We start from the raw sequence: 11,871 nt of genomic DNA, 5'->3' as shown, positions 1-11,871 counted from the left end.
ATTGAAAGTAACATTATTATGCAGCCCATTCTCTCGAGTTGTCACAGCAGGCCGAAAAGGCTGTATTAAATTACCCGAACCTAACCTAGCCTAGCCTGTGATCCCACGCATAGAAAAATGTGACTGCAAGCTGCTATGATTTATAGTACACAACTATGCTGTCCGCTGGTGAGTTTGACGTCAAAATACAATGTATTCGAGAGAACAGGTTAAACCAGCCCTCTGATTGGGCACAAACTATTTTAAACCCCTCCAGGTTACATGAGACTGTAGTTTTTCTTTCCACCCAGCTCCACCACATCATTAGCGAACCCTAACCTTACTAAACCCTCACTGCCTTGAGTTGTTGTTGTTGTTAAAGAGACGCTACTTGCAACAAACAGTTCCAAGTAGCACGGGCTATGGTGAGCCCGTAGATAGTTATTTTTGCCTTGAGTACTCTGAATATGGGACGCTCCTCTCTGAGTGGAGAGATTGCACTGTTCCACGGTAGATATCCTTGAAGCCTAGTGTACATACTCTTGTTTATATAGAGAATAGACAGTTACAGCCCCGCTCCTGTGTCTGGTAAGTCTAATACGGGCTCACCATAGCCCGTGCTACTTGGAACTTTTTGTTCCCAGGAGCTGAATCTTAAAACACCAACATTACAGAATGGAGACGTTGTTGAACTATCCTTGAAGCCTAGTATAAATACTCTTGTTTATATAGAGAATAGACAGTTACAGCCCCGCTCCTGTGCCAGGTAAGTCTAATACGGGCTCACCATAGCCCGTGCTACTTGGAACTTTTTGTTCCTAGGAGCTGAATCTTAAACACCAACATTACAGAATAGAGACGGAATTCTCATGTCTTGAAACGAGTTTCTTGCTTCACCATCTATATTGTTGATTGTTGGGGACCTACTGCCTCATACAAGTTTTTTTTTGTTTAGTTTAGTTCATATATTATGCACCCCATACCCATGTTGTGGGCGGTAGTGGAAAGGGTTACAGAGGCACATAATGGGCTCGGGGACTGAACCGAGGCAGCTTCTATTTATATTCTCCGAAATCTATTCATATAATGTATATGTCTAACCTATACTTGAAACAATCCAACGATTCCACGTCAATTATGTTGCGCTATAATTTGTTCCTTAAACCAACCAAGTAATAATAATAATTAACTATTTGACTTGAAGTATACTATCTCTAAAAATATATATTTTGAATTTTAATAATGTTGAATGTATTAAAAGCTATAGAAAATCTTATATGTTTAAAATAGCACTTTACACGTTGATGTATAATGCTGGGGATATATTGAGGTTAATGTATTATGTTCATCATTAATAGAGTACTTAGTCCTCCTTGGGGCCGGTCGGCCGAGCGGACAGCACGCTGTACACGTGATCCTGTGGTCCCGGGGTCGATCCCGGGCGCCGGCGAGAAATAATGGGCAGAGTTTCTTTCACTCTATGCCCCCCTGTTACCTAGCAGTAAAATAGGTACCTGGGTGTTAGTCAGCTGTCATGGGCTGCTTCCTGGGGGTGGAGGCCTGGTCGAGGACCGGGCCGCGGGGACACTAAAGCCTCGAAATCAACTCAAGATAACCTCCTTCTGTCGCTGGATGCTCAGTAATTAGGTGTACTGCAGCAGTTGTGTAACCCTGTCTATGTAGCACAGATATATATATATATATATATATATATATATATATATATATATATATATATATATATATATATATATATATATATATATATATATATATATATATATATATGTCGTACCTAATAGCCAGAACGCACTTCTCAGCCTACTATTCAAGGCCCGATTTGCCTAATAAGCCAAGTTTTCATGAATTAATGTTTTTTCGTCTACCTAACCTACCTAACCTAACCTAACCTAGCTTTTTTTGGCTACCTAACCTAACCTTACCTATAAATACAGGTTAGGTTAGGTTAGGTAGGGTTGGTTAGGTTCGGTCATATATCTACGTTAATTTTAACTCCAATAAAAAAAAATTGACCTCATACATCGAGAAAAGGGTTGCTTTATCATTTCATAAGAAAAAAATTATAGTAAATATATTAATTCAGGAAAACTTGGCTTATTAGGCAAATCGGGCCTTGAATAGTAGGCTGAGAAGTGAGTTCTGGCTACTAGGTACGACATATATATATATATATATATATATATATATATATATATATATATATGAATCTTCTTGAGTGCAATGTGTTTGCTGCCAGATGTTCGTGTTGCAGCCAATCAGAAGGCGTAAATCGCTGAACAAAATTACGTCACAGGGAACGTTTCAAGCCAGTGGTGCCTGTGGCAGCCAATCAGGACAGAGCACGTCACCGAGTATATGACGTCACTAGTGACGTTTCCATTCTACTGTGCGTGTTGCAGCCAATCAGAATTAAGTACGCCACTAGGGGGCTGACCGCTTCTCTAATCCAGTTGTTTCCACACCAAACCAGACTGCAAGGCTGTTGACGATTAATTAGCTGTAATTTACATCCCCAAATTAGATCCTTAGTGTTAGCTGCGATTGTCTGAGTGTCACAAACTGATGAGTAAGCCTATCCCAAAGATATTTTGTGACCTGTGACAAGCCTTTGTTATTAATTTTGGCACGCAAAACAAATTTAAGTTGGATAATCATATTTTAGTATGTGTGTACATTTAACTACAGAATGCGCCTTACCAAAGTAAAAGAACAAATAATAAAATAAGACTGATATATGGTTCTATTTATAAGCTCCAGCAAGAATGCTTAGGCCCATTATTTAGTGTTAGGTCTTTGGGGTAGATTAGAATGGATTTATACTGTATAACCTTGCTTCTCGGTTTATATATATACACTGAGTTTATTTTAGTACTTCACGGGCTTACTCTAGCCATAGACATTTCGTTCTGAGTAGCTAAATCTATAAGAACTTTAGTTCAGAACTAAAGTATACTTTCTGGTTGGTCAGTAAGGTATTGTGGCGGCCTTAGCAATCTTCCAGAGGTTGATGGGCCTTATCTTGAGGTTATCTTAGATGATTTCGGGGCTTTTTAGTGTCCCCGCGGCCCGGTCCTCGACCAGGCCTCCACCCCCAGGAAGCAGCCCGTGACAGCTGACTAACACCCAGGTACCTATTTTACTGCTAGGTAACAGGGGCATAGGGTGAAAGAAACTCTGCCCATTGTTTCTCGCCGGCGCCTGGGATCGAACCCAGGACCACAGGATCACAAGCCCAGTGTGCTGTCCCCTCGGCCGACCGGCTCCTATTGGGCCTTAAGCCCAATATCAGATTTGCTGCTTGGGTCAGCAAGATATTGAGGTGGGATTAATAAATTTGAGTTTATTAAGTTTAAACTGAGCAGGCAATGGATATGTAACTGTTTTCTGTACCGTAGTGTCGTCTTTTGTTTCATATTTGCTAATGTAAATATTATTTTCTCTCTGTAATGTCAATGTTATAAGTAGTGAGGGTAAAGCTCAATGTTCAATTGCTATACCACCCATTTATATTTTGCTTATAAATGGGTATTTATCCCATTTAGGTGCTAATAGTTTAGATCTTAAACAAGTAACCAGAGCAAGATATGATAAACAGAATCTTTACGAACATCTTGTAGAGCTAAAACATTTTTTTTAAGTAAAACACAGATATCATTTGATTTTTATTAAACAGTACATTTAAAATATATATCTCATTTACATAATTTAATATTTATAACACATTTTGTGCTTCAAATAAACAAGGTGGAATGTACAAAAGTTAAGATTACCGGGACATTCACAAAGGACTAGTGGTATCGCAGACCTGCCAGGCGCTGCGAAAATACTGAGCAAAGATGAGACCAGTAGAGGCTCTTTGAGATCGGCGCTCTCTACCTGGGCACAAGAGGACGGCGGGGCTCACGCTCACCCTGGCTGCAAGGTGAGCAGCTTGGTCAGCGTGTCTCTATGCCAAGGTACTGCAATAATGTCAGGTTTTGTCTGTCTCTAAGATAGCACTGATGTGGTTAGCTGCTGGGCTTAGTGCCTAAAGGTATAACACCCATAGTTGTCATCCGACAAGGGGGTACTCTTTCTTCACATTTAATCTTTCAAACCTTCACATATCTTCCATTTCTTAAATAAGAATGTCTCCATTCCAACAGCTGCCTGCTTTTCACCTTTGGAATAAAGGCCTACACACCCATAGTTGTCATCCGACAAGGGGGTACTCTTTCTTCACATTTAATCTTTCAAACCTTCACATATCTTCCATTTCTTAAATAAGAATGTCTCCATTCCAACAGCTGCCTGCTTTTCACCTTTGGAAGATTGTCTCTTATAATGTCTAGACATTTTTAATCAGTTCTCCTGAATCAATTTTCCTGACAATAAGCAGAGGGATTTTCCTATCCCCTTTTTTTAACTTGGTGAGCAATTCTGAGTAAATGACAACCTTGAAGAAACTAGCAGAAATTTAGGAACTCTGACACAATGTCGTCAATCGGCTTTCCTCTCCAGCCAAACTTGGTCCACATGTCCTGATCAGGTACGCTGCACTCTAGGAGCAGCCTGAGGTTGACCTTGACCCGGTCCATTGCAGAGAGTGAAGGCTCCTTGCAAGGCTGTGAGCCCATAAGTTTTAGCGTTCGCATGAGAACTTCGTCGACAGATGTTTGTGGATGACCTAATTGCTCGAGCCGTTCATTACCGATGAGTGCTTCCAGTACTCGCTGTACTGTGTTGATGAACGTACACTCACGCTTACGACGCGTCTCTTCACGCAATAGGTGTTCTTCCAACTGTTGTTGTTGCTGGCGCCGACGGATGGCTTCCTGCTCCATGACAAGTTTGTGTTCATCCATGAAGTTATGTTCCTTTTTTCTTTGAAGACATAAAAGGAGATCATAGGGACAAGTGAGTCGTTCGCCAGTCTCCGTGGTGAAGACTGCCATGCGCGGAGTATCACTAGGATGAGAGGACTCTGGCTTGGGCACCTGGAGATCTGGGTACATGCGGTGCAGTAGAAGGTTGTAGTCAATGGGAGTGCTACCAACAGGTAATTGCTGTCTAATGGGCGGCGCATCCATGATATGTGGCAGCATTAGAGGAGGTCCAGAAGCGACTGGAGATCGAGGTGGGGAGAGAGTGTCACTGACGGGGCTAGCGCCTCTACCGCTGTCATCACTGATGTATCCAGGAGATCGAGACCTGACAGTGTCGCTTCCATAGCAGGTGTAAACCTCTGGTCCACAAGCGCTGGGCCCTTCAGAGGCCCGTCGCAACTCACGAAATGGCAGCTGTTGATCCATAGAATCACTGTCCCATGATATGGAGGCTGGTGAGGAGTTGGTGATGGGAGAGTTGGAGGTGTTGGTGTCCTTGACTTCCTTGACGTCTGAATTACTTGAAAGAGGCGAGAACTTCCATTGTGAATCTTGTTGTTGTGTTGGTTGCGGCTGTTGCTTGCGTGATGCCCTCTCCGGGTTGTCGTGATCGCGGATGTGACGATCGAGAGCCTTGCGAGAGTTGAAGAACTCCTCACATAAGGTACATTTGTACAGCTTCTCGCCAAGATGGGACATTTTGTGCATCTTGAGTACATGGTTGTATCCGAAGGTCTTGCCGCAGACGTCACACTCGTAGGGCTTTTCACCTGTGTGTGTACGGATGTGTACTTTGAGTTGCTTGGAGCATGTGAATCCCTTTTGGCAGTATTCGCAGGTGTATGGCTTTTCACCGGTGTGGGCTCGCATGTGAATCACAAGTTGTCCGGACTGAACGAATGTCTTACCACACACCTGCAAAACCAAAAAAAACAAATTGTATTTTTTGTTTAATTATCAAATGCGCAATATTAACAGTCGGATTCTTGAAAGTTAATTTATACAAGCTGATAACAGAGTAAAAGTACACTTTATATATTTTAAATTATTATATTAGAGCCTAACGAGTACATTATAATTGTTTTGAGTGGTAATCATTGTTGCTTAATGACAGGTTAGATACATTCAACTCATCACTTCAACTTATGCTAATACACCCATCTGGATACAGTTACCTATAATACATCTAGATACAGTTACCCATAATATATCTGGATACAGTTACCTATAATACATCTGGACACAGTTACCCATAATATACATATGGCTGCTGGGGACATATAATTGCGAAACTATCAGAGAGCAAAATAACAACCTATCCAAGTGTAGAGTTGATAGCTCAAGCATGTAATAAATTAGCAAACAAATGCTAGCAGATCTGTTATTTAATTATAATCTACAGTAAGAGCCAAATTTATTGACAATTTCTCTGACATACTAATAAAAGTTTAGTATGTCATACTAAACTAATAAAAGTTTAGTATGTCATACAAATATCACTCAAGCTTGCTTCAGCGTATAACTTGGTGATTTAGAAAATAGTGCTGTAATAATAATAATAATGGTTGAGGGACAGGCAGCCAGTGTATATATACACCTTAGGCTTATATCGAGGTTCGCCTTTCCACCCACCTCAGGTCGAAATGCTAACCCTTTCTAAGATGCAACCCCACAACATGCTAACTAACTCCTGGGTACTTATTTACTGATAGGAAACGCACAGCTTCACATGTAGATATGATAGAGCCCAGTAGGCTCAGGAACCTGTACATTAGCTGATTGACCGTTGAGAGGCGGGACCAAAGAGCCAGAGCTCAACCCCCACAAGCACAACTAGAGTACAAACATTTATGTCCTGGTAAGGGACATGATAAGAGCCCAGTAGGCTCAGGAACCTGTACATTAGCTGATTAACCGTTGAGAGGCGGGACCAAAGAGCCAGAGCTCAACCCCTACAAGCACAACTAGAGTACAAACATCTGTGTCCTGGTAAGGGACATGTCTCACCTCGCACTTGTGAGGTCTCTCTCCAGTGTGAGTGCGCATGTGTCGATGCAGCTTGCCAGAGTGTTCGAAGGATCGGTCACAGATATTGCACTTGTAAGGACGTTCCTTGGTGTGGATACGACGATGTACATTCAAGTTCTCCTTCACACTAAACGTCTTCTCACAGAACTCGCATCTGTTAATGACAAGGTTAAAACTTATTAAGGGGGGTAGAAATAGCCTAAGCTACTCTAAGATTAAAACTTATTAAGGGGGGTAGAAATAGCCTAAGATACTCTAAGATTAAAACTTATTAAGGGGGGTAGAAATAGCCTAAGCTACTCTAAGATTAAAACTTATTAAGGGGGTAGAAATAGCCTAAGCTACTCTAAGATTAAAACTTATTAAGGGGGTAGAAATAGCCTAAGCTACTCTAAGATTAAAACTTATTAAGGGGGGGTAGAAATAGCCTAAGCTACTCTAAGATTAAAACTTATTAAGGGGGGTAGAAATAGCCTAATCTACTCTAAGATTAAAACTTATTAAGGGAGTAGAAATAGCCTAAGCTACACTATCTCTTTGAGATGTATTTCTTGTCTCAATAAACATGAACTAAAACTCATTATTGCATCTGTTGTTTTCCAATTAATATACAAAGTTATAATGATTATTAGCCTATTACAGAAACTGTTGTGCAGCTCCTTAAAACCACTTGGAAATTAATATAAACAATTTATCAAGCCATTTTTAAATTCTTTGACAAAGATTGTCGTAGGACATGGAGCTGAACAAGAATGCAAATTCATTGTATGCGTGAGCTGGTAGGACTGGATTGAGCTAGTATGAGTAACTATGATTTCACTTTCAGACTACGAGTCCTAATAACCTGGCTCAAGATATGATGACCAACCACACATCAGATGTTGGAAAAACGACGACGTTTCGGTCATTATCAAGTCGTGTGTGAACAACTTTATAATGATCCAGGACGGACCGAAACGTTCCTCCATATTCTGATGCGTTTGGTCATCATTTCACTTGACTCCTGTGATTCAAAGTTATTACAGATAACACCACAGGCAAAGCATTAAATAACAAATCCCATGGCAGCCTACTTACTTGAAAGGTTTCTCTCCGGTGTGAACGCGGTGATGGCGCGCTAGCCTAGCTGGGATGGCGAAACCTTTACCACAAATCTTACACTGGTAAGGTGGTTCTGCTCCAGCCATCATCTGCTCGGAGGGGCCTTGTTTTTCAACGTTGTGGTTCTGGAGCATAGGTGGTGATGGGTACTGGGCCTGCTGCAGGGGCTGTGGAGGCGGCTGCATTGGTCCAGGGAGATGGTGGGCCACGTGGGAAAAGCCCTGATCCACATCCATTATCATGGGAGCTGGTGGATAAGGAGCGGCGTCGAGGCCGCCTGGCATCATGGCCATGATGCTTATCTGTAAAGGTGTAAAAGGCGATTTAGAATGTGGTACTTGTATTAAAAGGTTTCTACACGTTCATTTATTTTGGTTGGTCTTGGAGGGTTAGTTTATTGGGCAGTCCCACATCTTGAGTGAGCATATCACGTAACTGTTCTCTAACACACCCCAATAGGAAGAAAACCCGCTGGGTTCATCCTATCACTTATACATTCTACATACATTTGCTAGAAGAATGTATTTGAAATAATTTCGTACAAACATTTATACATGAAGATTCAACATTGACATATTCCTTTATTCTATGAATAAAGAAATCATTAACTCCACTGCAGGAAGTTTTAACACACAGATTAATAAAAAATAATAAACTCCGTATTTTTTTTTAATTGGGAACATGATGGTTTCTGTAACTAATATCCTTTCTTTTTTTTTAAATTTCTTGCAAAGAAATTTTTTTTACAATACAAACGCAAAATCTTGACTTTATATATATATATATATATATATATATATATATATATATATATATATATATATATATATATATATATATATATATAATATATATATATATAATATATATATATAATTTTAAAAATCCAGTTGGATGACTACCTCACGATTTTAATTGAGCAAAGTTGGAGCTATCCCAATTTAACATTAAGTTTAACAGGAACAATAAGTCCAAAATAACGAGAAATTATCAACCAGGGTTCTAACAAAGCAATCCTCTACCCGAGCGTAGCACGAATGGGTCTGAACAAGAATAGGATTACGACACCTGGATTTCTCTCAGTAGCTCCCCTATGACTGTAATATCTCCATTGTTCAAACAATTGTGTATTAGCGATACGACCTACCATTAATATATAATGATAAACTGTAAATACATAGCTATTGAAATTGTAACATTTTCTGTAACTAGCTGATATTGTAATTATAAAGTGTGAATGATAGATGAAATTGTTAATGTAATAATTACCGTTGAGGTCTTATAAAGACCTTTTTGTGCCCTCTGTAATCTTTTTTGCGCTACGGCTCACTGGATGAGTATGGGGTGCACAATAAACTAGCCTCAAATGGTCTTAAACATACATTAAGGAATTTATTATCACACGGAATACAAAGAACTGTAGTTATTACTTTATTCACTTTTGTAGTCTTCTTAGAATTAACATGTTAATTTTAAGTCGTATTAAATTTACTAATGATTAACACTGTTACCGAATTCATGGAACCCCAACCATGGCTGACGAGGTTCTGAACCCCAACCACGGCTGACGAGGTTCTGAACCCCAACCACGGCTGACGAGGTTCTGAACCCCAACCATGGCTGACGAGGTTCTGAACCCCAACCACGGCTGACGAGGTTCTGAACCCCAACCATGGCTGGCAAGGTTCTGAACCCCAACCATGGCTGACGAGGTTCTGAACCCCAACCACGGCTGACGAGGTTCTGAACCCCAACCATGGCTGACGAGGTTCTGAACCCCAACCATGGCTGACGAGGTTCTGAACCCCAACCATGGCTGACGAGGTTTTGAACCCCAACCATGGCTGGCAAGGCCCTGAATCCCAACCATAGCTGGCAAGGTCCAGAACCCCAACTATGGCTGGCCAGGTCCTGAACCCCAACCATGACTGGCGAAGCCCTGAACCCCAACCATAGCTGGCAAGGCCCTGAACCCCAACCATAGCTGGCAAGGCTCTGAACCCCAACCATAGCTGGCAAGGCCCTGAACCCCAACCATGACTGGCAAGGCCCTGAACCCCAACCATAGCTGGCAAGGCCCTGAACCCCAACCATAGCTGGCAAGGCCCTGAACCCCAACCATGACTGGCAAGGCCCTGAACCCCAACCATAGCTGGCAAGGCCCTGAACCCCAACCATAGCTGGCAAGGCCCTGAACCCCAACCATGACTGGCAAGGCCCTGAACCCCAACCATAGCTGGCAAGGCCCTGAACCCCAACCATAGCTGGCAAGGCCCTGAACCCCAACCATGACTGGCAAGGCCCTGAACCCCAACCATAGCTGGCAAGGCCCTGAACCCCAACCATAGCTGGCAAGGCCCTGAACCCCAACCATAGCTGGCAAGGCCCTGAACCCCAACCATAGCTGGCAAGGCCCTGAACCCCAACCATGACTGGCAAGGCCCTGAACCCCAACCATAGCTGGCAAGGCCCTGAACCCCAACCATGACTGGCAAGGCCCTGAACCCCAACCATGACTGGCAAGGCCCTGAACCCCAACCATAGCTGGCAAGGCCCTGAACCCCAACCATGACTGGCAAGGCCCTGAACCCCAACCATAGCTGGCAAGGCCCTGAACCCCAACCATGACTGGCAAGGCCCTGAACCCCAACCATAGCTGGCGAAGCCCTGAACCCCAACCATGACTGGCGAAGCCCTGAACCCCAACCATGACTGGCAAGGCCCTGAACCCCAACCATAGCTGGCAAGGCCCTGAACCCCAACCAACAGAACTATCGTAGAAGAATAATTCTGAAGACAGTAATAGCCGGATGAGGTCTACCAATTTCCATATATCGCATCCCCCAAAATAATCATCAAACAAATGTCCATCATTTGTAATGACTGTACCATCAATTAGACACAAATTAATCACCAGAAACGTCAATCAGAACGATGACATATGTACATATAAAGCCGAGATATCAACCAGCTTCTTGTACGTCGACACTGATATATTCTGCATTTCTCATTATAGCTGCTAATACACTATCACAGATACGATATCACAATACTAACCAGTATTTAATTAGAGGGTGATAATAAGCTTTCCGTAGTTAATTGTTAACACTGCTCACTGAAGGAGGAATGCCATAGATAGTTTCCGGTTTTCCTTGAAGTCACTAGACTTGACACTGTAAGCGCTTGAGCTAAGGGGCCGGCAGTAGTCCTTGGGCGTGTGTGTGCTCACTGAAGAAGCTCAGCTTATGAACTATACCAGGATGTCTCCCGGGATACACATATATGCCTGTTGTTCACACAAGCGCAGAAGGTTCACTTTGTTCATTCTCCCCTTCACACTCTTGGCTGGAGAAATGTAGCCTCCGCCCCCAAATACCCAACATATCGTACCGACCCCGATAAACATTCAAGGGGAGACTATGTAAACAAATTATTTTTGTTTTTTATGTTAGTGTTTGGGTAGTGTGGTGGAATTGTTGTGGTATGAGTATGTTTGTTAGTTGGTATAGGGTTTTGGTGTGTGGTTGTAAGGGGATGGGTTGTCTTGCGGCTGGCAGTGTGGTGTAGGAGGACGCGTGGCTCGGGCGGCGCGGGGCGGACGGGGCTCCTTACTCGTGTGCCGCCGCCCGCTCCCTTCAACAACGGCATAAGTCCAGCCCAATATTTTGAATGACCTCTTCTCCCATACGGTACCTTGGTGATACCCATTGTTGGTCACTAATATAGGAATTTATATCTATATTTATATCTTATAGATACTTAATTATGGAAGGGTGTTATACGACGTAATACTTGCAGTTAGGTTCATGAAGCTGCCTTCAAAGATCACTTTGTAATACATGTGGCTCCGTCGCCACGAGCGCTCCGCTTCTGAAGC

The 11,871-nt window shown here is 42.4% G+C and overlaps 1 protein-coding gene across 1 annotated transcript; it reads right to left on the bottom strand.

Annotated features, from left to right (window-relative positions):
* Positions 1 to 3,649: 3,649 nt before the first annotated feature.
* LOC123774316 (Krueppel homolog 1) lies at positions 3,650 to 11,367 on the bottom strand. Its single transcript, XM_045768477.2, has 4 exons — positions 11,052 to 11,367; positions 7,971 to 8,296; positions 6,873 to 7,047; positions 3,650 to 5,780 (listed from the first exon to the last, which is right to left on the bottom strand). Exons 2-4 carry the CDS (start codon positions 8,285 to 8,287, stop codon positions 4,446 to 4,448), a joined length of 1,827 nt encoding a protein of 608 aa, XP_045624433.1. The 5' UTR covers positions 8,288 to 8,296; positions 11,052 to 11,367; the 3' UTR covers positions 3,650 to 4,445.
* Positions 11,368 to 11,871: the final 504 nt, after the last annotated feature.

Source organism: Procambarus clarkii, chromosome 61 (assembly GCF_040958095.1).
Source record: "Procambarus clarkii isolate CNS0578487 chromosome 61, FALCON_Pclarkii_2.0, whole genome shotgun sequence".
In the NCBI taxonomy this organism is placed as follows: Eukaryota; Metazoa; Arthropoda; class Malacostraca; order Decapoda; family Cambaridae; genus Procambarus; species Procambarus clarkii.
Note: the sequence above shows the minus strand (reverse complement) of the source record. Positions and strands in the feature narration are given on the sequence as shown.